Source organism: Carcharhinus amblyrhynchos, chromosome 24, assembly GCF_965287045.1.
Source record: "Carcharhinus amblyrhynchos chromosome 24, sCarAmb.v2.hapA, whole genome shotgun sequence".
NCBI classification, from domain to species: Eukaryota; Metazoa; Chordata; class Chondrichthyes; order Carcharhiniformes; family Carcharhinidae; genus Carcharhinus; species Carcharhinus amblyrhynchos.
The window spans coordinates 8,187,993-8,210,513 of NC_137347.1; the positions used below are offsets into that span (position 1 = coordinate 8,187,993).

The 22,521-nt window shown below is 45.7% G+C and overlaps 1 protein-coding gene across 1 annotated transcript in view; it reads left to right on the top strand.

Moving 5' to 3' along the window:
- Positions 1-4,724: 4,724 nt before the first annotated feature.
- The window catches only part of epha10 (EPH receptor A10), a 548,838-nt gene continuing 531,041 nt past the window's right edge, over positions 4,725-22,521 (top strand). Inside the window, exon 1 of the mRNA XM_080211320.1 lies at positions 4,725-4,815. Coding sequence (XP_080067446.1) covers positions 4,725-4,815 — 91 coding nt within the window. The remainder of the gene's footprint in view (positions 4,816-22,521) is intronic.

Genomic DNA, 22,521 nt, shown 5'->3' on the forward strand with positions numbered 1-22,521 from the left:
CATGGTGGATGGCATGGTGACACTATGGTTTGCACTGCTGTTTCACAGTGCCAGGGACCTGGGTTTGATTTCTGGTTTGGGTCACTATCTGTGCAGAGTCTGCATGTTCTCCCTGTGTCTGTGTGGGATTTCTTTGAGTGCTCCAATTTCCTCCCACAGTCCGAAAGACATGCTAGTTAGGTGCATTGGCAATGCCAAATTCTCCCTCAGTGTACCCGAACAGGCGCTGGACTGTGGCGACTGGGGGGATTTTCACAGTACCTTCATTGCAGTGTTACTATGAGCCTACTTGTAACACTAATAAATAAGCTCAGGCTTAAAATGTGATACTGTAGCACTTCATAGAAGAAGGTGAATTTTAGCCTCCAGCCATATTTAGACCCCATTCCCCCAGCCATCCATATAGCCATAGGAGAACCACTGACATTTACAGCACTGAATGTGTCTCTGATAGTAGGTTGCTCAAGGAGTCCAAAGCTAAATCCAGCACACAATATTCAATAATAATTTAAAATTATTTTCCCCTTCTCTCTCACTCCCTGACCAGAGGAGATGGTCTTTCCCTACTCACGGTGTCAAGACCCTTCATAAAATTAAATACCTCCATCAAATCTCTTTGTATCCTTCTCTGCTTCATTGGAAATGGGTCCAGTGTCTTAAATTATTTCAAAATACAATAACCATTAAATAATGTTGGATCTGTGGCAACCTCCTGGTGAATCTATTCTGTATATCTCAAAAGTTTAAATGGTTTCTTTATAATCAACTACCGCTCTCCTGGTTCAGTTCTGCTCCTGAGACATGACAATACAATCTAGTCTGGCATTAGAATCATAGAATCCCTACAGTGCAGAAGGAGGCTATTTGGTCAATTGAGCCTGCACCGCCAACAATCCCATCCAGGCCCTATCCCCGTAACTGCCTATATTTACCCTGCAAATCTCCTTGACACTGAGGGACAATTTAGCATTGCTCAAGTCAACTAACCCACACATCTTTGGGCTGTGGGAGGAAACCGGAGCACCCGAAGGAAACCCACGCAGGCACAGGGAAAATGTGCAAACTTCACACAGCCAGTCACCCTGAGGCCAGAATTGAACCTGGGTCCCTGTGAGGTAGCTGTGCTAACCACTGTGCCACCCTGCTGCCCACTTCAGTGCAGTCCTAAGGGAAGGTGTCATTATCCAGGTAAAACAATAAGCTGAGGCAGTCTCTGCTCTCCAGGAAGGTATAAAAGATCCCATGCCACCATTTTGAAGAAGAGCAGGCGACCAATTTGTGGTGTCCTGTCCAGTGTTACTCCCTCACTCAACACAAGAAACTGATTATCTGGCCATTATCACATTGCTGTTAGTGGGTGCTTGCTGTGCACAAATTGACTGCTGCTTTTGTGACAATAGTGACTTCACATCAAAAGCATGTAACTGATTATAAAGCTAAATTTGTAATATCCTGATGTTGTAAAAAACACTCTATAAACTCAAGTCTTTTTCCTATGTTAAGATGCTTCTTAAAAATCTTTTTAACTGAGCTTTTGGTCTTCAGTCATCATCATTATGTGCACTCTGCTCAGAGGTAGGTCCTTGGTAAATTTTTTTCTGTATCTCACTATCTTGTGCAAGTCTGTTCAATTTCCAATAACTACCATGTTCAACCCACGCAGCATTGATATTATCTTCCTCCATTTATTCTTTGAAAGCTTCTCTCCATAACATCATCAACAGGTTCAGTTCCTCTGAAACTCTGTTCCGAATTATGTCCAGTAAGTGTTGTTATTCATTTGCTCTTCACGTACGCTTTATTTTTAGTACCTATCTGAACTTTTCCATTCTCCTCCTAACCCGTATTTCAAAGCAATTGAGCAGGTTGGCTTTCGGTCTCTCTGTAACGTCCAAGTCTCACATTCACATATTTGTCTGAACATCTCTTTATTTGATTTGACATCCATTATTCTCCTAAGTATGTTCATGCTCAAATGTGTTATATAAATGCAGTTGGTGCTCTCGGACAAACCACTTCCTTCAGTATCTTTTGAATAATGGGGTGGCACGATGGCACAGTGGTTAGCACTGCTGCCTCACAGTGCAAGGGATCTGGGTTCGATTCTCGGCTTTGGTCACTGTCTGAGTGGAGTCTGCACTTTCTCCCTGTGTCTGCGTGGGTTTCTTCCAGGGGCTTTGGTTTCCTCCCACAGTCTGAAAGATGTGCTGGTTAGGCGCATTGGCCATGCTAAATTCTCCCTCAATGTATCCAAACAGGCGCTGGAGTGTGGTAACTAGGGAATTTTCATAGTAACTTCATTGCAGTGTTAATGTAAGCCTACTTATGACACTAATAAATAAACATATACTTAAATTTCAACATCCATTCCTTGCCTCTCATCCTTCATGCATATCGATATAAAATTCATCTGCCAGATCTATCAACTTGTATGTTTTCTTCAATACTTTACTGTCATTTTTAAAACATTCATTAGTGGAATGTGAACATCACTGGATGGGCTAGAATTTGTTGCACATTCTTATTTGCCCTTGACAAAGTCTTCCTGAACCACTGCAGTCCCTGAAGTGTAGATACACCCATAGTGCTGTTAGGGAGGGAGTTCCAGGATTTTGACCAGCATCTGTGAAGGAACAGCGATACATTTCCAAATCATGATGGAGAGTGTCTTAGAGGGGAACTTCCAGGTGTTAATGTTCCCATGTGTCTTTCTAGTTGGTAGTGGTTGTGTGCTTGGAAGGTGCTGTCTAAGGAACCTTGGTTAGTCCCTACAGTGCATCTTTTAGATAGTCGCCACAGTGCACCAGTAGTGGAGGGAGTAAATATTTTTGGATGGGGTGCCAATCAAGCAGGCTTGATTGGTCACAGAGCACAGAAGCCATTCAGCCCATTCTGAATGTACTTCCTCATTTTTTTTGCCAACCCTCCAACTTTGCATCATCAGCAAATTTTAGGACTGCGTTCTTTGTCATGAAATCCGCTGTGTACAAAGAATAACAATGTGGCAATGCCGGCATTGGACTGGGGTGGGCACAGTAAGAAGTCTCACAACACCAGGTTAAAATCCAACAGGTTTATTTGGAATCATGAGCTTTGAGAGCGCTGCTCCTCCATCAGGTGAGTGGAGAGGTGGGTTCACAAACATGACATATATAGGCAAAGACACAATTGCAAGATGAATGTGAAACCCACCTCTCCACTCACCTGCTGAAGGAGCAGTGCTCTGAAAGCTTGTGACTCCAAATAAACCTGTTGGACTTGAAACCTGGTGTTGTGAGACTTCTTACTGTACAAAGAACAACAGGCACCGTGTTGACTGACCTTTGGAACATGTCATGACCCTGCCATTCTCCAGTCTGAGCCACATCTTCTCTTCCCTTTCTATCTACCCGGTCGTCAATTCTGATGAGTCACCGACCAAAAAATGTCAATTTTTTTCCCCCCACAGTGTGTCCAGAAACACTTGTCCCACTAGCGCTGCCAGCAAGGCTGGAGAATTCGGCTTGGGGCCAAATCTCCATTCACTGCAGCGGGACTGGAGAATCCCAGCCGTGGGCGAGGTTGGAGAATTCCAGCCGGCTCTTCTCTCCAAACAGATGCTGTCAGATTAGATGAGATTTTTTTCCCCAGCATTTTCTATTGTTGTTTCAGATTCCAGCATCCCCAGTATTTTACCTGTATCTGCCCACCCCCAACCACACCCGCCGCCCCCCCCTCCCGCTTGACCTGTTGAGTGTTTCCTGTTTTGATTTCCCTACTTTAACTTTCAGTATTTCTACTCAGAGAATTTCTGTCGTATCATATTCTTTTCCAACGAGCCTTTTGTGAGGCAAATTATCAAACCCTTGAAAGCCCACACATGTTGCAGCTGCTGTATGTGCCTTTAATGGGTGAAAATGAAACTCAATGAAATCCATCAAACGCGACTTGCCTTTAAGAACTGTTCGTCTCGATCAAGTCAGAGTATTTCTAAGCCGACTTGACTGCAAAAGAACGGGTTGTGAGAGTTTACCAACATCACTGTGGCACAGCATCACTCTGTCTGTGATCTTAATGCAACTGTGCTGAAACTTACAAATGTTCCACTCGATGCCTGTGAATGATGTAGAAATTTCTTCATCTTTATATAATTCAACTGTCCAAGTGTCAGTTCCCAGCTCTTTTTTTTTCCTTTTCTTGGGGGGGAGAAAAACGGGGAGGGGGTGGGGAACTAAAGTAAATTAGCTGGCTGGAATTAGACCCAGCCACTTGAAATGTGGAGCGTTTAACAGCGATCAATATAAAAAATTATTGTAAATTTCTTGCTCCCGGGGAGGTTGTCAAAGGGCAGGTCCCGGCTGTCGAACTGGATACACCTCTTTGGTCCCATTGGTCAGCTCTGACACTGGACCCGCCTTAATTGAGCCACTCGGCTCACCTATTGGCTGATAGCCCCTCCATCAACACTTCCAGGGTCCCGGCAAACGCCTGATCTGGGTTGTCATTGGCCCTTCCTGCTGTCAATCAGTGCCGGATCCCCCCCTCCCCCCTCCTCCTGGAAGACTTTGCTTCCACCTCGTTGATAATATTGGAGCAGATACCGGAATATTATAAAATATAAGGAACAAGCGGGGACAGTGACGACCTTGAGCTAACAAGAGGGAAATAAGCAGAGTCCATTTGAAATAGTTGTCAGTGTGCAGGCTGCTGCTACTGGGAGCAAAGTGTCGGGACAGGAAATTAAAATGACTTTGGTGGGAACCGCTCGCCTGCGCTTCTGCTGTCTCGTCCTCCTGAACTTTCTCCGACACAGTCCCCGGAGCGCTGCTAACGAAGGTGAGCAAGCGGCTACAGCCCTGTTAGAGGGAGCATGTAACCCGGGGGGAGCCTAGGGGCAAGTCAGGGAACTGGGGGGAGAAAGCTCGCTGCAGTGATGGGTGAGTGGATGGTCCGCAGTGTTCCTATAGTAAAGTCTGTCTGGGGAGGGGAAGCCTGCTTCCTTCTCTCTCTCCCCCCTCAATCCCGCTTCTTTCTATCTATCTAACCCTAACCCCTCCCACCTCCCTCTATCTATCCTCCTTCTCTCTATCCCACTTCTATCTATTCCCTCTCTATCCCACTTCTCTCTATCACCTTCTCTCTATCTCACCTCCTTCTATCTATCCTCCCTCTCTCTATCCCACTTTTCTCTAGCTAGTCCCTCTTTATCCCACTTTACTCTATTACCTTCTCTCTATCCCACTTTCCTCTATCTATCCTTCCTCTCTCTATCCCACTTCTATCACCTCTCTATCCCATCTCCTTCTATCTATCCTCCCTTTCTCTATCCCACTTCTCTCTATCCTCATTCTTTCTATCCCACTTTCTATATGTTCCCCTCTATCCCATTTCTTTCTATCCTTTCTCTCTCTATCCCACTTGTCTCACTTCTCTCTGTCTATCCCCTCTCACTCAATCCCACTTCTATTTATCCCTCTCTCTCTAGTCCACTTCTCTGCCATTCCACATCTCTCTATCACCCCTTTCCCTTCTATATTCCTCCCCCTCTCTTTCCCACTTCTCTCTCTCTATCTATCGTCCTCTCCATCCCACTTCTCTCTGTCCTCACTTCTCTCTATCTCACTTCTATCTCTCTCTCATTTCTCTCAATCCCACTTCACCCCACTTCACCCCACTTCACCCCACTTCAACCTATCCCCCCTCTCTATCTCACTTCCCTCTGTCATTCCACATCTCTCTATTACCCCTCTCCCCTATGTATCCCTCCCTCTCTTTATCCCACCTCTATCTATCCACCTCTTGCTCCATCTCACTTCTCTCTATCTATTCCCCTCTCTCTATTCCACCTCTTTCCTATGAATCCCCCAGCTCTTTCTTTATCTCCCCTGTGTCTGTACTCTTTGCCTGTTCTCTTTTTCTCTGCCTCTCTTTCTCTCCTCTTTCTGTCACCTCCTCGGTGTCCCTCTCTATTCCCACTCTCTCTGTCCACCACTCAGACTCTGTCCTCTCACTCTCTTGCTCTCTATCTCTGCTCTCTCTCTATCCACAACCTCTGTCTATCAGCACTCACTCTCTATCCTCCAACACTCTTTGTAACCCCTTACCCTCTCTCCCTATCCCACAATCTCTGCTTATTCCCCCACCTTCTCTCTCTAACCCACAATCTCTGCCTATTCCCCCACCCTCTCTACTCCCTGCTCTCTCTCCCTATCCATACTCTCCCTATCACTCACACTCTATCTATCCCCTGCTCTCTCTTTCCCCACTCACTCTTTCTCTCTATCCCCCACTCCTCCACTCTCTCTATCCCCCACTCCTCCACTCTCTCTATCCCCCACTCCTCCACTCTCTCTATCCCCCACTCCTCCACTCTCTCTATCCCCCACTCCTCCACTCTCTCTATCCCCCACTCCTCCACTCTCTCTATCCCCCACTCCTCCACTCTCTCTATCCCCCACTCCTCCACTCTCTCTATCCCCCACTCCTCCACTCTCTCTATCCCCCACTCCTCCACTCTCTCTATCCCCCACTCCTCCACTCTCTCTATCCCCCACTCCTCCACTCTCTCTATCCCCCACTCCTCCACTCTCTCTATCCCCCACTCCTCCACTCTCTCTATCCCCCACTCCTCCACTCTCTCTATCCCCCACTCCTCCACTCTCTCTATCCCCCACTCCTCCACTCTCTCTATCCCCCACTCCTCCACTCTCTCGTTCTATATCCCAGCTCTCTCTTTCTCCCGGTCTCTCTCTATCCCCAATCTCTCTATCTTCTCATGCTCTCTCTCTATACTCTGCTTTCTCTCTGTCCCCCCACTCTCTCTGTCTGTCCCCTGCTCTCTCTCTCTCTGTCTCCCACTCTCTCTTTATCCCCTGTGCTTTCTCTCTATCCCTTGTTTTCTCTATCTCTTGCTCTCTCACTCCATTCCCCACTCTCACTCCATTCCCCAGCCTTGCTCCATCGCCAACTCTCGCCCCATCCCCGGTTCTCTGTCTATCACCTGTTCTTTCTTTCTATACCCTCTCCATATCCCACTCTTTCTCCATCCCCCACTCTCTCTGGGACGGAGAGTGCTCTGTCCCCCTGTGCTCTCTATCCTCCTGCACTTTCTCTCTTTCTATCCCAACTCTCTTTTTCTATCCCCACTCTCTCTTTCTAAGCTCACTCTTGATCTTTCTAAGCCCACTCTCACGCTCTCTATCCCTGCTTTCTCTCTCTGCCCACTTTCTCTCGACTCCACCACTCTCTCTATCCCCACACTTTCTCTATCTCCCTGCACCTTCGTCCTCCCTGCCCTCTCTGTCTCCCTGTGCTCTATCCCCATTCTTTCTACCCCTAGTCTCTTTCCCTTTCTATCCTCATTATCTCTCTCTCCCTATCCCCACTTGCTCTCTATCCCACTCTCTTTCCCCCTTTGCCCTCTCCCTACCTACCTCTCTCAATCTCCACCTCCCTCTCTCCCATCTCCTCTCCCTCTCTTGTCTTGTCTATCCTCTGCCCATCTCCCGTCCCACTGTCTCCCCCAACCTTCCTGTCTCCCCCTGTCTCCTGACTCTCTCCCTGTCTCCCCTCCCCCTCCCACTTTGTCTCACCCCTCTTCTGTCTCCCCCTCCCTCCTGTCTTTCTCTCCCACTCTCTTCCTACCCCCTTTCCCTCCCCCTGGCTCTCTCTGCCTCTCCCAACCCCGCGCCCTCTATGCCCCTTCTTTCTCTCTCTACCCCTTTCCCTCCGTCTCTTTCCTTTTCCTTCTCCCACTGTTCAGGTTCCTCCACTCTTACCTGCACAGTTATGTTTTAGTGAGTGTGTGGATTCACTCCGCGCTACACTGCACTCCCACCAGGGAGAGAGAGAGGCCCGACGTGCAAACTGTTAACGTCAGGTTTTCGCCTTGTTTTTAGCCGGGGTATGTGAGTGTGTGAGTGAGTAGATACTCCGGCTCACTGCTCAGTGTTTGAACAAGACGCAGAACCTGTCTATGGAGCAAATGGCGCATCCTGCTTTTCTGAAAGCTCTCATTTCTTTCCCTCCGGGAGGAGGCGGGTGGATTGTAGCTGGCAGTGTTTGGGGTGGTTACCCCGAGTGCAGCACAGATTTCCCCCCTCCTGGACAGTGGAGGCGAGGTTTAGGAAGAGGCAACATGGAATCTGCAGAAATGTTCAGGGGAAATGGATGGATGGATAAATGGATGGATTAATGAATGGATGGATGGATAAATGGATGGATGGGTGGGTGGATAGATGGATGGATTAATGAATAAATGGATGGATGGATGGATTGCAACACAAAACGCGAGGTAGTCTCAGCTTGATGCCAGGGTGACTGGATGGTCATGGGGAAGGTGAAATGGGAAACTTGTCGCGTGTCTTTTGTTTCTGATCGGGTCAGAGGTGACTTTATATCCTGTCAAAATGTTCAGAATGTAAATGAGTTTCTTTGTCTCCAATTAGATGTGAGGCTGAGTGAATGGGAAAGCAGACACAGTAACTCCTCTCTGCCTTGCATCACTGTGGGACTGTTGTGTACAGTCGCCACTCGCCTCCATCCTTTCCCCGGTGTAGACTGGATGTTGAGCTCTCTATTATCCTGGATTTGATTTAGCCTGGAGCCTTGTGGAGTATGCTTGTGAGGATTGGAAATCGCTGCTGTCAAATCAGGCTCAGTTTGGGGAGAAGGGTATGGTGATAACGCTGAGAGTATCTCTCACATACACACACCCTAACACTGGGCACAGACAGAGTTCCAATCCCACTCTGTATCATTTTTTTCAAACCCTGTGAGCATTCATTATTGTTAAACAATTTACTTTGCCTGGACAGTGTGGATAGAGGAACAGGGTTCAAACGGTTCGCTTGCCGTTTGATCATTAGTTTAGTTTAATTAAGAAATAGCAAACTTCCAACTTGTTCCGTTCCACTGTCTCTGCAACCAGACTAGAGAAACATTTCTAGTCAAACGCTTCACGTCTGGCGTACCTTTGGAATGTGTGATTTTTATATCTTAAAAGAACTAGTCTTGGCTGGGTTCTTGAGTTAATTTTCCAAACCTTCTTTCCGAATATATAGGCATCGACAAATTATTTTCCTGTTGTATCGCTATTATTTGAGATCTACTTAGAGCAGGGTGTGTGTGTGTGTGTTAGACAGATCCTGCAATCTCGCCAGGATTCCTAATGGTCAGGGCTATTGGTGGAAACATCACACTGTTCCACACCCCACAGGCAGACACACAGAAACCTCGAGCTGTTCAGAGCAGGTTAACCCCATTGTTGTATGCAGGATGAGGAGGGGAATATTTTTATGTAAATAAACAGTGCAGCTTACACCGTTTTCCATTGAACAGATACACATAACCTGGCTCACAGAGCATTTATTTTTGCATACTACACACTAACCTGTGTGGGCAGACTGAAACTTATATATATAGGCCTGTGTACTGAACTGTGTACTCACCACCCAGTGTAGTCATACTATGTCCTTCACTCGCAGTCCAGTGAACTGGGCACCTTCAGTTATGTGCAGGCTGTCTTGTGTTAGGCAGTTTGGCACACTAAACAGTGAACATACCACCATGACTGAATGGTGTGCACATTGCTGTGTGTGTGGTACATTGAGTTGTGTGCATACAGCCCTGTGTCTGGTACACTGAGTGGTGTATACATTACTGTATGCCTGGTACACTAAGCAGTGTGCACACGACCCTGTTTCTGGTACACTGAGTCTTATGCACATTGCCCTGTGTCTGGTACACTGAGCTGTGGGCATGCAATCCTGTGTCTAGTACTCTGAGCGATGTGACATTTCTCTGTGTCTGATACACTGAGTCATGTGCACATTGCTCTGTGTCTGTTTCACTGAGCAGTGTGCATATTGCCCTCTATCTGGTACACTAAACAGCATGCATGCTACCCTGGTCTGGTACACTGATTTGTGTACACATTTGTTCTATGTCTGGTACACTGCACGGTGTGCACATTGCTCTGTGTCTGATACCCTGAATGATGTGCACATAACTCTGTGTCCTGTACACTGAGTGTTGTGCACATTACCCCATATCTGGCACACTGAGCGGTGTGCATATTGCCGTGTGTCTGGTACACTAAATGGTGTGCACATTGCACAGTATCTGGTACACTGTGTGGTGTGTACATTACCCTGTGTCTGGCACACTGACGTGTATATTGCCCTGTGTCTGGCTCACTGACTGGTGTGCATACTGCTCAGTATCTGGTACACTGAGTGATGTGGACATTACTCTGTGTTTGGTATGCTGAGTGGTGCGCGTGTGACCCTATGTCTGATAAGTGAGCGTTGTGCACATTGTTCTGTGTGTGGCCCATTGAGTGGTGTGCACATTGCTCGGTATTTGGCACCAAGTGGGGTGCACACATTGACCTGTGTTTGGTACATGAGTGGTGCATACATTTCTCTGAGTCTGTTACACTGAAGCACAGACTGAGATCCCTGCTGGGGAGCTAAATGCATGTGCAGAGTTCCAATTACAAGCCTTCAACTGTGAGTGATTTTTATTTGTTTTAAGTCAGGAAAAAGTTGACTGTCCCTCTAGCTCTTTGCTGCCTTAAACTGCAAGCAACAAAAAAGCTTTTGGTGAAAGAATGCTAATGTTAAAGTTTCTAAAATAAACTTCATGCTGGCTGCAGCTGCATCCGCTGATGGTCTCATGCTGTTAGAATACTGTCGTATTAATGTTCTATCAGGACAATCAGACTGTCTGTCTTGCATGAGGATTGCATGAAATCTGCTTCTCCATAACAAGCTCCAGAATGATTGCACTGCCGTAATGACATGAGTCACGTAGAATCACATAGACTAGGGCGGCACGGTAGCACAGTGGTTAGCACTGCTGCTTCACAGCTCCAGGGACCCGAGTTCGATTCCCAGCTCGTGTCACTGTCTGTGTGGAGTTTGCACATTCTCCTCATGTCTGCGTGGGTTTCCTCCGGGTACACTGGTTTCCTCCCACAGTCCAAAGATGTGCAGGTTAGGTTGATTGGCCATGCTAAGAAATTGCCCCTTAGTGTCCCAGGTGCTTAGGTTAGATGGGAATAGTGGGTAAAGTATTTAGGGATATGGGGGTAGGGCCTGGGTGGGATTGTTGTTGGCGCAGACTAGATGGGCCAAAAGGCCTCTTTCTGCACTGTAGGGTTCTTTGGTTCTATAAAGAGGCGAATAACATTCATATGTTTAAGAGGCAGCCAGATAAAGAGTAGACAGAAAGATAGCCTGATAGAATGACAGAATGGTTACACCACAGATGGGGATCATTTGGCCTGTTGTGTCTGTGCTAGCCCACTGGAGGGGCAATTCACCCAGTGTCCGCTTCCATAGACTGCACTTTTTTTTTGCTTTGCTAAGAACCCAATTTCCCCTCACATCCCACTGGAGGGGCAATGAGGATGGGAAAGGTTCACGTGAATGGTTACAGGGATAGTTTAGCAGATAGATTGGAGAAGTTTGAACTGCTCTCCTCACAGAAACAAAGGTTGAGAGGGCATTTAATCACATTGTTCATAATCATGAGAGGTTTGGACAAAATAGATAGGGATAAATCATTCCCTTTGGTGGGAGGATTGAGAGTCAGAGGATGTGGATTTCAGGATTAAGGGATTCGAGGGGAAATTGGGTTCTTAGCAAAACAAAAAAAAAGGTGCAGTCTGTGGAAGCAGACACTGGGTGAATTGCCCCTGCAGTGGGCTAGCACAGACACAACAGGCCAAATGATCTCCATCTGTGGTGTAACCATTCTGTCATTCTATCAGGCTATCTTTTCTATCTACTCCTTTCTCTTGTATCTACTTATCGAGCTGCCTCTTAAACATATGAACGTTATTCGCCTCTTTATAGTAAAGCGTTCATAGCAAAGAGTTCCACGTTCTCTCCAATCTCTGGGCAAACACATCGGTTTTGAGCCCTGACAAAGGGTCATCCAGGTCTCAATGTTGGATGTTTTCTCTCTCCACAGATGCTGTGATTTTCCAGCATTTTCTGTTTTTGGCTCCTGAATTTTCTATTGGATTTATTAGTGACTGTCCTTTATTATATCCCTTGGTCTCTACACCAAGCGGAAACAGCTCCACACATCTATCCTCCCAAACTCGACCATAATTTTAACAACCTCTATCAGAATAAATATCCCCAGCCCCCTTTAATCTTCCCCGAGAATTCGAACTTCTACTTGAGATGTGACTGCAGGACCCATCCATGGGTCACTTTGCTGCTCTTACAGTGGACACCGTGACACTGTTAGCAACTTCACATTTGCCCAGATGGTCTTAGGGGATCTTGAGTTCTCCACTGATTCATGTCCACGTCATTCAGTTCCTGTTGGGTTGGAGGCTGGCTGCTACTTCCAGCCCAGTGGCTAGCCTGTATTTCTCACAGCTTCCTTCTGAATATATGCAGCACTCATTCTACGTCAGTGTTCCCAGCTTTGCATGTTCCAGACTGTTTTGCATCTGTGCTATTGACTCGTTCCAGTAATGCATTCCTTTCTCCCAAGGGGCAGTGCTTATACAAATTGTCAGCTCTGCTTGCTCAGTTTAGCCTCACATGTAAATTTGCATCCTTTCTCAGTCTACGTATTTTCAGTTGTTTGTTCTTTGCATGTCATTGCACAATAATGAATCATAGAAACCTCAGCGCAGAGAACACTTAGTCAATCATCCCTGTTCCTGTGCTAAGTCCAAGTCGGAACTGGGCATTTTGAATTCCATGATCCACACAGGCTTTAATAGTCTTTTTTCCACCTCCCAAGTGTTTTGCTAAACTCCCTCCTAAAATGTTGTCCTTGTCCCTGAGGAAATGGCTCTTGCCTCTGAGTCAGAAGTTCACAGGTTCGATTCCCACTCCTGAGACTTCAGCACCTAATCATCAGCTGACTCTTGCCACCAAGTTTTGAGGGAGATTTGCACTGTTGGAGGTGCTGTTTATTGGGTCAGATGTTAAACCAAGCCCTGACAGCCCTGTGGATGTAAAAAATCCCACGTGCTATTTAAAGAACCATAGAATCCTTACAGTAAAGAAAGAGGCCATTTGGTTCATCGAATGTGCTCCGAAAGAGCATCTTACCCAGGCCTGCCAGCTTCCCCCCCAATGGTAAATCCACCTAACCAACACATCAATGTATGCTAAGGGGCAATTTAGTATGTCCAGTACACCTAACCTGCACATCTTTGGACAGTGGAAGGAAACCAGAACACCTGAAGGAAACCCACGCAGACAGGGGGAAGAACATGCAAACTCCACACAGACAATCACCCGAGGCTGGAATCGAACCCAGGTCCCTGACACTGTGAGGCAGCAGTGCTAACCACTGTGCCATCGAGATGCCCGAGAAACACATAACATTTCACTTCCCCTGATGTCCGGGCCAACATTTATCCCACATCCACAAACAAAAAGCAGATGATCTAGTTTATTTCATTTTTGCTTGTGGATGGTTACGGGTGGAAATTGGCTGCTGCCAATGAGCTACACCCCAATTGTATTTTAATAGCTGTAAAGCCCTGAGGTTGTGTAGGGGGTAATATAAATACAAGCCTGTCTTTTAATTGTCACATCGACTTTCTTGTCAGGACTTAAAGAACTGAGTTATCGTGAGAGATTGGACAGGCTAGGACTTTTTTCTTTGGAGCATAGCAGACTGAAGAGCGATCTTATAGAGGTGTATAAGATCATGAGGGGCATAGATAGGGTAAATGCACTCAGTCTTTTTCCCAGGGTTAGTGAATCGAGAACTAGAGGGCATAAACTAGGAGGGGAAAGAATTAATGGGAACCTGAAAAGTAACTTTTTTACACAAAGGGTGGTGTGTGGAATGAGCTGCTGGAGGAAGTGGTTGAGGCAGGGACATTAACAACATTTGGACAGATACGTGGACAGGAAAGGAGGGATATGGGCCAAATGCTGGCAAATAGGGTTAGCTGAGCTGGGCATTTTAGTTGGCATGGACCAGTTTGGGTCAAAGGGCCTGTCTCCATGCCATGGATTCGATAATTCTATGAACTTTGGATTTGATAGCTACTTTTATTAATATCTTGCATAATCAACATCAGGCAATCAGTCAAGTATCATTAAAAAGGCAGAGAAAGATCCTGTGACCATCTCATTTGGTCTAAAGATGTGTATTCAGTTGAGAGAGAGTATGGTGTATCTGTGGCTGGCTGGTTTTGCATCTGAATTTTACTGTACTGCAGGTTAGATTGAGGTGGACAAGAGGACATCTACGTCAAAGACTGTGATTCTCTTGGTAATTGCGTTGTGTAGTGTGGACCTGAGATTGTAGATCAGGACAGTTTGGTGTCTGAGCCAAGCTCAGCGTTCTGATTGCTGGCATCAGTCACAGTATCAGTGAGGATGCTGAATGTCCCTAGGCTAGGGAGCATAGTGAGACAGTCAGCCAAAGTTCTTGTCTTTGATTGTTATCAGGTGGAAAGTGACTGTGTGAATATTGAGAAGACATGCTTGGGATTGGTCCTGTCTCCAGTTCCGCTGTTTGACTTGTTTGCCAACGCTGACAGGTTGCCATCATACATCACTGGGCAATGCAGTGCAAGGAGTGTTTTGCCTGTGGAACCAAAACCCTGACACACGTCTTTGGTTTTAGGAGAGGAGGAGGAAAGTTATATTGCTGAAAATGATGGGACATGTGCATCTTTTTCATATCGCTCCACAAAATGTGGGTTTGCTTTTTACGTATATGTGGCACAAAGAACAAAACACTGCAGATGCCGGGAATCTGAAATAACAGCAGAGAAAAACACTCAGCAAGTCGAGCAGCATCCGGGCGGAAAGGAAATGAACAGCCTGCAGTTTGCGGTGAGCAGTTCACTAGTAACATTCACCATGTTAACACAATGGTTAGTACTGTTGCCTCACTGTGCCAGGGACCCCGGATTCAACTCCAGCCTTGGGTGACTGTCTGTGTAGAGCTTGCACATTCTCCCCATGTCTGCGTGGGTTTCCTCCGGGTGCTCTGATTTCCTCCCACAGTCCGAAAGATGTGCAGGTTAGATGGATTGCCATGCTAAGTTGCCACTTGGTAGCCACAGAAGTGTATTTTAGAGGGGATTGGTGAGATTGGGGCCTGGGTAGGATGCTGTGTTGGAGAGTCATGAAGACTTGATGAGCTGAATGGTCTCCCTCTGCACTGTACGGATTCAATGATTTGCACTTACACTTAGACTTTCTCTGGGCTTTCTCTCTGCACTTTGCAGTTGTTGAAGAGTCTTAAACAGTGCGGCACCCTCGACTGTGAGCAGAGACAGCAATGGGTGAGTCCCTTTAACCAGTCAGATTTGAGAAATGCCAGCCCACACATGAAGCCTAAACCAGGAAGTGTAACTTAAGCTATTTAGTTTGACGTAAGGTGGGGACAGAAAGTGAAATGGGGAGGGATTGAAGGGTGGGATTAAGAGAAAGATAAAGATACAGAAGATATGCTTATAAAATGTAATTTTTAATTTTTTGTAATCCCATAGGAAATTGAAATAGAAGGAATGGGAATCCACACTTATTAATTTTCAATGTCAGAGGATGTGATCATGCCAGTAAAAAAGAATCCTTTTAACTATTATTATTAATTATTATTTATTGTCACAAACAGGCTTACGTTAACACTGCAATGAAGTTACTGTGAAAATCCTCAGTCGCCAGACTCCGGTGCCTGTTCAGGTACACTGAAGGAGAATTTAGCTTGGCCAGTGCACCCAACCAGCATGTCTTTCAGACTGTGGGAAGAAACTGGAGCACCCGGAGAAAACCCATGCACAAATGGGGAGAACGTGCAATCTCCACACAGATACTAACCCAAGCTGGGAATTGAACCTGGGTCCCTGGCGCTGTGAGGCAGCAATGCTAATCACTGTGCCACCATGCCGTAGGAAATCATAGAAATCCTACAGTGCAGAAAGAGGCCATTTGGCCCATTGAGTCTACACTGACACAACCCCAGCCAGGCCCTACCCCCATATCCCGACACATTTACCCGCTAATCCCTCTAACCTACCCATCTCAGGACACTAAGGGGAAATTTTAGCATGGCCAATGAACCTAACCCGCACATCTTTGGACTGTGGGAGGAAACTGGAGCACCCGGAGGAAACTCACGCAGACAACTGAAGAATGCGCAAACTCAGCACAGACAGTGACCCAAGCCGGGAATTGAACCCAGGTCCCTGGAGCTGTGAAGCAGCAGTGTTAACCACTGTGCTACCATGCCACCCACTTGAATGGACAAGCTCTAATATTTTCTGGCGTTTTTAGTGGGTATGTGATCATTATGCATCCTAACTGCACATCCTTCATTGTCTGTGAATGCTGAGTGCATCTGCGAGATATGAGTATAGCCCACCTTGTGGAGAGGAAGATCAGGGCATTCTGCCGAGTGTGGTGCTGATTTCAGTGTTTAACTACACATGGAAGGATGCTGCAAGTTGCCATCTGTCCGATTTATTTCTTAGTAAGACTGAGCACTGATAGACCTGAGGCTTTCACCAGAACACTCAGGGCTCAAAGTCAGGGGATGGCTCTGTTTCTCTCTTGTCTGATGCTGCCTGACCTCTCTGTAACAGGGTGCGTGTCGAGAATGTGGCTCCTGCCCTCTGCCAATGCTGACCTTTGTGTGGTCTGGGGGTTGTGAGTTGGCCTCTGGCATCCTTTCCATCTTCACAAGCAAAGACTGAGCAGAATGACAGAGCCAGTAGATTTAAGCTTTGACACTGTACCACAGGGCTGCAATGCATTGTGCCACTGCAGTGCCATCGGGAACCACTTAATTGGACATCAAAATCTCAAGCTGTCATGCTACTTTTGAGTGTGAGTGGATAGCTGTTCTGACTTTAATGTGATATTCAACTGACTGCTGAAAGTTTAATTTTCCATCGAAGGGGGCCACTTGACACCAGATCAATGAAGGTGCATTGGAAATAACTTGTTTTAATTTACAGATTCCTTTACTCAAAGGATTCAGATATATCAGCTCTGAAGGGTTATGATTCATGATTATTTAAAAAAGTTGAAACTTTAATTTGGAGTTGCTAATTAATAAAAGTAACTGGATCTTTGCTTTTATGGAACAGAAAAGCTTCTGTGTATGAATCCATCTCGCAGAACCGCACATGCTTTTATTATCAAACTATCAGGTTACTTTTTTTGGCAGCCAGACATCACTCAATCCCCACAGAAAGACAGCATTCAATTTATAAAGTTTGATTAAAAAGAAATATATTCATTTAGACAAAATGAGTTATGAAATGAATGTTGCAGGATTGTTACACTGTTAATAGTGAACTCTTCTATGCTGTTACAGCTCATGATGTGACTGGATGTAACTTTGGCCCCTCTTGCATTGCAAAATGCCCTCAAGGAATGGAGTTGTAGCCAAATTCTTCCACCCTTGTCTGCGGCTGGGATTTTCCGGTGCTGCTGAAGTGAATAGAGTTTTGGCTGGATTCTCCATTCCCGCTTGCAACGGTCCCTCCACGGATGAAGTCGGAGAATCCCACCCGCTATATTAAACTAAGACTAGGATCTGTCCTTTCCATATTCTTGTGGAAGGGGTTTGATGAACACCATCTCATTAGAGACACAAACAGTTTTAATCCTTGAGTTACTTTAAGATCTCTCCCCATGGTCAAAGCTCCCAGTATTGACCCCGCTGCAAAGTAAGCTGGGACTTTTATCATGCTGTTCACCAGGCAAAGAAAGAATTTCATTCATGTAACACCTTTCACAATCTCGGGAAGGATCAAAGTGCTGTATGAAGTGTTGTCACCTTTGTCTGTTGGAAGTATGGCAGCCATCTTGGGTGCAGCTAACTTCTGCTGATGACAATATAATAATGAGGGATACACATCGGCAAAGACATTCCTGCTCTACTGCTGAAGTGTGTTATGGAATCTCTGATAGAGAAGAGAGGATCTCAATTTAACTTTTCATCTGAAAGACATTTCATTGGAAATCTCCAACAGGCAGTACTGATTTGATTTATTACTGTCACATGTTTTGGGATACAGCAAAAAATATTGTTTCTTACTAGCTATACAGACATAACATATCATTCATAGAGTACATAGGGGAGAAGGAAAAAAGATGGTGAAAAATATAGTGTTGTAGTCATGGATAGGGTGTAGAGAAAGATCAGCTGAATATATGGTAGGTCCATCCAAAAGCCTGATAGCAGCAGGGAAGAAGCTGTTCTTGAGTTGGTTGGTACGTGTTCTTAGCCTTTTGTATCTTTTTCCCAATGGAAGAAAGTGGAAGACAGTATGTCTGGCATTTGTGAGGTTCTTGATTACGCTGGCTGCTTTTCAGAGACAGTGGGGAGTATAGACAGCGTCAATGGTTGGGAGGCTGGTTTGCGTGATGGACTGGGCTATGTTCACACCCTCTGTAGTTTCTCCTGGTCTTGGGCAGAGCAGGAGTCATACCAACCTGTGATACATCTGGAAAGGATGCTTTCTATGGTATAAAAATTGGTGAGCGTCAGAGCAGAATGTTGAATTTCCTTAGTCTCCTGAGAAAGTAGAGGCTTTGGTGGGCTTTCTTAACTATTACGTCAGTGTGGAGGGACCAGGACAGATTGTTGGTGATCTGGATACCTATAAACTTGAAGCTTTTGATCATTTCCACTTCGTCATCATTGGTGTAGACAGAAGCATGTCCTCCACTAACCTTCCAGGAGCGTCAACCCAAATCTCTGTGCACAAGTTCCTGGGGCGAGACTTGAATCCACAGCCCACTTCTGACTTTGGTGATCTCACACATACATTAGGACAACCCCGATCATTGTGTTTAACCGTCAACTGCACTTATGGTGATCTCTTTGTGACTTGAATTCATGATCTCCACCACTTTGTTGCTTCAGAAGTAGCGAGGGAAGGCAGAGGAGGGGAGGGTACAGAGTGAATTCTTGATGTGAACTGGGGAGCAAATATGGTGTGAATTACTCTCCAACCTCCTGCACATGACTGAAATTTGAACTGGTATCTGTAGAGAAACAGAGATGGGGATGGTTGATATTAGAGTGGGAACAAGGCTATCGATTCCTCCAGGACTTTAAGAGATAAGGGAACAAGGCTGGTTGATTTGAGTTCAGATTCAGTTCTGTCATAATCGAATTGTATGAAGTCTCTCAATACCAGGTTAAAGTCCAACAGGTTTGTTTGGAAACAGGTTTGCTTTCGGAGTGCTGCTCCTTTATCGGGTGAGCCTAATGAAGGGGCAGTGCTCCAAAAGCTTGTGATTCCACATAAACCCTTTGGACTTTAGCCTGGTATTGTGAAACTTCTTACTGTGCCCACCCCAGTCCAACACCGGCACCTCCACGTCATAGGGCTGAATGAATGATCTCTGTACCTACCTTGCCATATTGTATCATAGCAGCTATATACTGCGATCTTTGTGTCTATTTATGAATGTGCAAAGCTTTTATGCCTGTTTACTGCATTGACTCTGCATTTACCGACTTTTAAGATCCTCTGTTTATTTCACAAATGATTATTTGTTGCTAAGGTGCCTGAATTTGGGAATATTATTTGGTGGTGCAAGTCAAAATTGGGGGAACTGGGCCAAACTGTGTTTCCACAGTACCGGTGATATTTAATCAATTGGGATGTTTTCTGGATTAGCATGTTCAGTGAATTACTGTGTGCAGTTCGCTGACTTAGGCACTGCTATTTGCAACAAATGGGCCGTTTACGCACATTGAGTAAAGTGATGTACAAACAGCATTGTGAAACATCTGTGGGTCGAAAATTGGACCAAGTGCCGATTAAATGATACACCAATAAGCGAAGGGTTGCCAAGGATTATTGTTTAAGAGTTTGTTACCTTGAACTGGCAGTGCTTTTGGTGCCACGCAATCCCAGCATGTTGTCTTGCTTATAGAATTAGGCTCAGAAGGAGACTATTTGGCCCATCCTGCCTGGACCAGCTCTCCAAATGAACATTATGACTGAGTGCCAATCACTTGCCTTTTCCCCGTATTCCCTGCACTTTGTTTCTATTCAAATAATCATCTAATTCCCTCTTGAATGCCTCGATTGAATCTGCCTCCACCACGCTTCCAGGCTGTGCATTCCACACCCAAACCACTGGTTGTGTGAAACAATTTATTTTCTCACATCCCATTTCTTCTTTTTGCAAATCACCTTAAATCTGTGCCCTCTCCTTCTCAATCCTTTCATCAGGGAAGGGGACAGTTTCTCCCTGTCTACTCTGTCCAGCTCCCTCATGATTTTGAATTTTTAATATCAGTCATAGTCATACAGGTTTGCAGCATGGAAACAGGCCCTTTGGCTCAACTTGTCCATGCCATCCTTTTTTTTAAACCACTAAGCTATCCCAATTGCCCACGTTTGGCCTATTCCCCTCTATACCCATCTTATTCATGTAACTATCTAAATGCTTCTCAAAAGACGAAATTGTACTTGCCTCTGCTACTACCTCTGATTGCTTGTTCCGGACACTCACTACCCTCTGTGTAAAAAGAACTGCCCCTCTGGACCCTTTTGTATCTCTTGCCTCTCACCTTAAACCTACGTCCTCTAGTTTTATACTCCTCTACCTTTGGGAAAAGATTGTGCCTATCTAGCTGATCTGTGTCCCTCATTATTTTATAGACCTTTATAAGATCAACCCTAAGCCTCCTACGCTCCAGGAAAGAGAGTCCCAGTCTATCCAGCCTCTCCTTTCAACTCAAACCACCAAGTCCCAGTAGCATCCTAGTAAATCTTTTCTGCACTCTTTCTAGTTTAAAGTGTTATAAGAGAACAGTAATTGCCTCCAGGAATTTCTGATCCGAACCATGCGGCACAGTAGCACAGTGGTTAGCACTGCTGCTTCACAGCTCCAGGGACCTGGGTTCGATTCCCAGCTTGGGTCACTGTCTGTGCGGAGTTTGCACATTCTCCTTGTGTCTGCATGGGTTTCCTCTAGGTGCTCCAGTTTCCTTCCACAGCCCAAAGATGTGGGGGTTAGGTTGATTGGCCATGCTAAATTGACCATAGATGCGTAGGTTAGAGGATTAGTGGGTAAAATATGTACGGATATGGGGGTAGGGCCTGGGTGGGATTGTGGTTGGTGCAGACTCGATGGGCCACAGTGGTTAGCTGCCTCATGGCGCCAGAGACCTGGGTTCAATTCTGGCCTTGGGTCATTGTCTGTGTAGAGTTTGCACATTGTCCCTGTGCCTGCATGGGTTTCCTCCAGGTGCTCCGATTTCCTCCCACAGTCTGAAAGATGTGCAGGTTAGGTGGATTGGCCATGGTAAATGCACAGGGTTACGGGAATGGGACGGAGGGCAGAGCCAGAGTGGATGCTCTTTCAGAGAGCTAGTGCAGACTCGATGGGCTGGATGGCCTCTTCTTGCACTGTAGCGATTCTATGATTGCACGGAATTATCAATGAGTGAGTCACCTGCTGCATTTAATAGAGGTATCCCAGAAGCTGCATGTCTGGATTAACAGAGATATCTCTGTATTATGCCCTAGTCAATGCCGTGTAGTGTTTCACATGAAGATGGTCACTTTACATTTGTTGTTCTTGCATTTCTCTCTTTCACTTCTTTTTTGCTTCTCTCTCTGTGTCTATCTTTTTCCTGCCAGCACAGTGGGAGCTGGTGATGGGAATTGTGTGCCCTTGTATGATGGGATGCAGGTGGGGGGACCCTCAGGGTGGAGGTGGTGGGGAACGTATAGGCCCCCTCAATGAGCTGTGACTTCCCCTTATCGTTTGTATCTTGTTGTACCACCTTCTCTATCCCTTCACCTTGTAACTGTCCTTTCCATTTTTCTTACACCACGACCCAATCCTCTTTGAACAATCCATTTGTTCTTTACCATCCTATCCTCCTTCCTGTTTTCAAGATTGAACCTCATTCAATTAACAAACAGGAATCAAATTAGAATAAGGAAGGAACGCTGCTTCTGTTTCCTTGCTTGAAACTTATTTGGTTTCCCATCATTCCAGCACACGTGTAATAACAACGCTCATTTATTTCTCTCTCTCACGTTTAAAACACAAGAAACAAAATCATAGTAAAGCTTTGGCAATTTGTCACATTTATTTGAATAAAAGCTATTGAGAGGTGCAGAGGTTAAGAGAAAGATCTGGATATTACAGATGACGCTTCCTTCAGACTTTAGTTCACAGTGAAAATTCAGTTTGCAGACTTAATGAGTGGGCAGAAGCATAACAGCTGATGTTCAGTATGACGATTTGTGAAGTCACCCACTTAGAATCTGGAAGCATATTTTGTACATGCACTGCGTTGTAAAACACTTTCTCACAAAGGTCAGCAGATGTGGGGCCAATTGAAATTTTCAAGACTGGGTTTGGAAGATTTCTATTGGGTAAAGGTATCAATGAATATGAGAAAAGGTGGGTTAAAATGGGTGGGCAGCACAGAAGGTGGCACAATGGCACAGTGGTTAGCGCTGCTGCCCCGCAGCGCCAACGACCTTAGTTTGATTCCGGGTCACTGTCCATTTGGAATTTACACATTCTCCCCGTGTCTGTGTGGGTT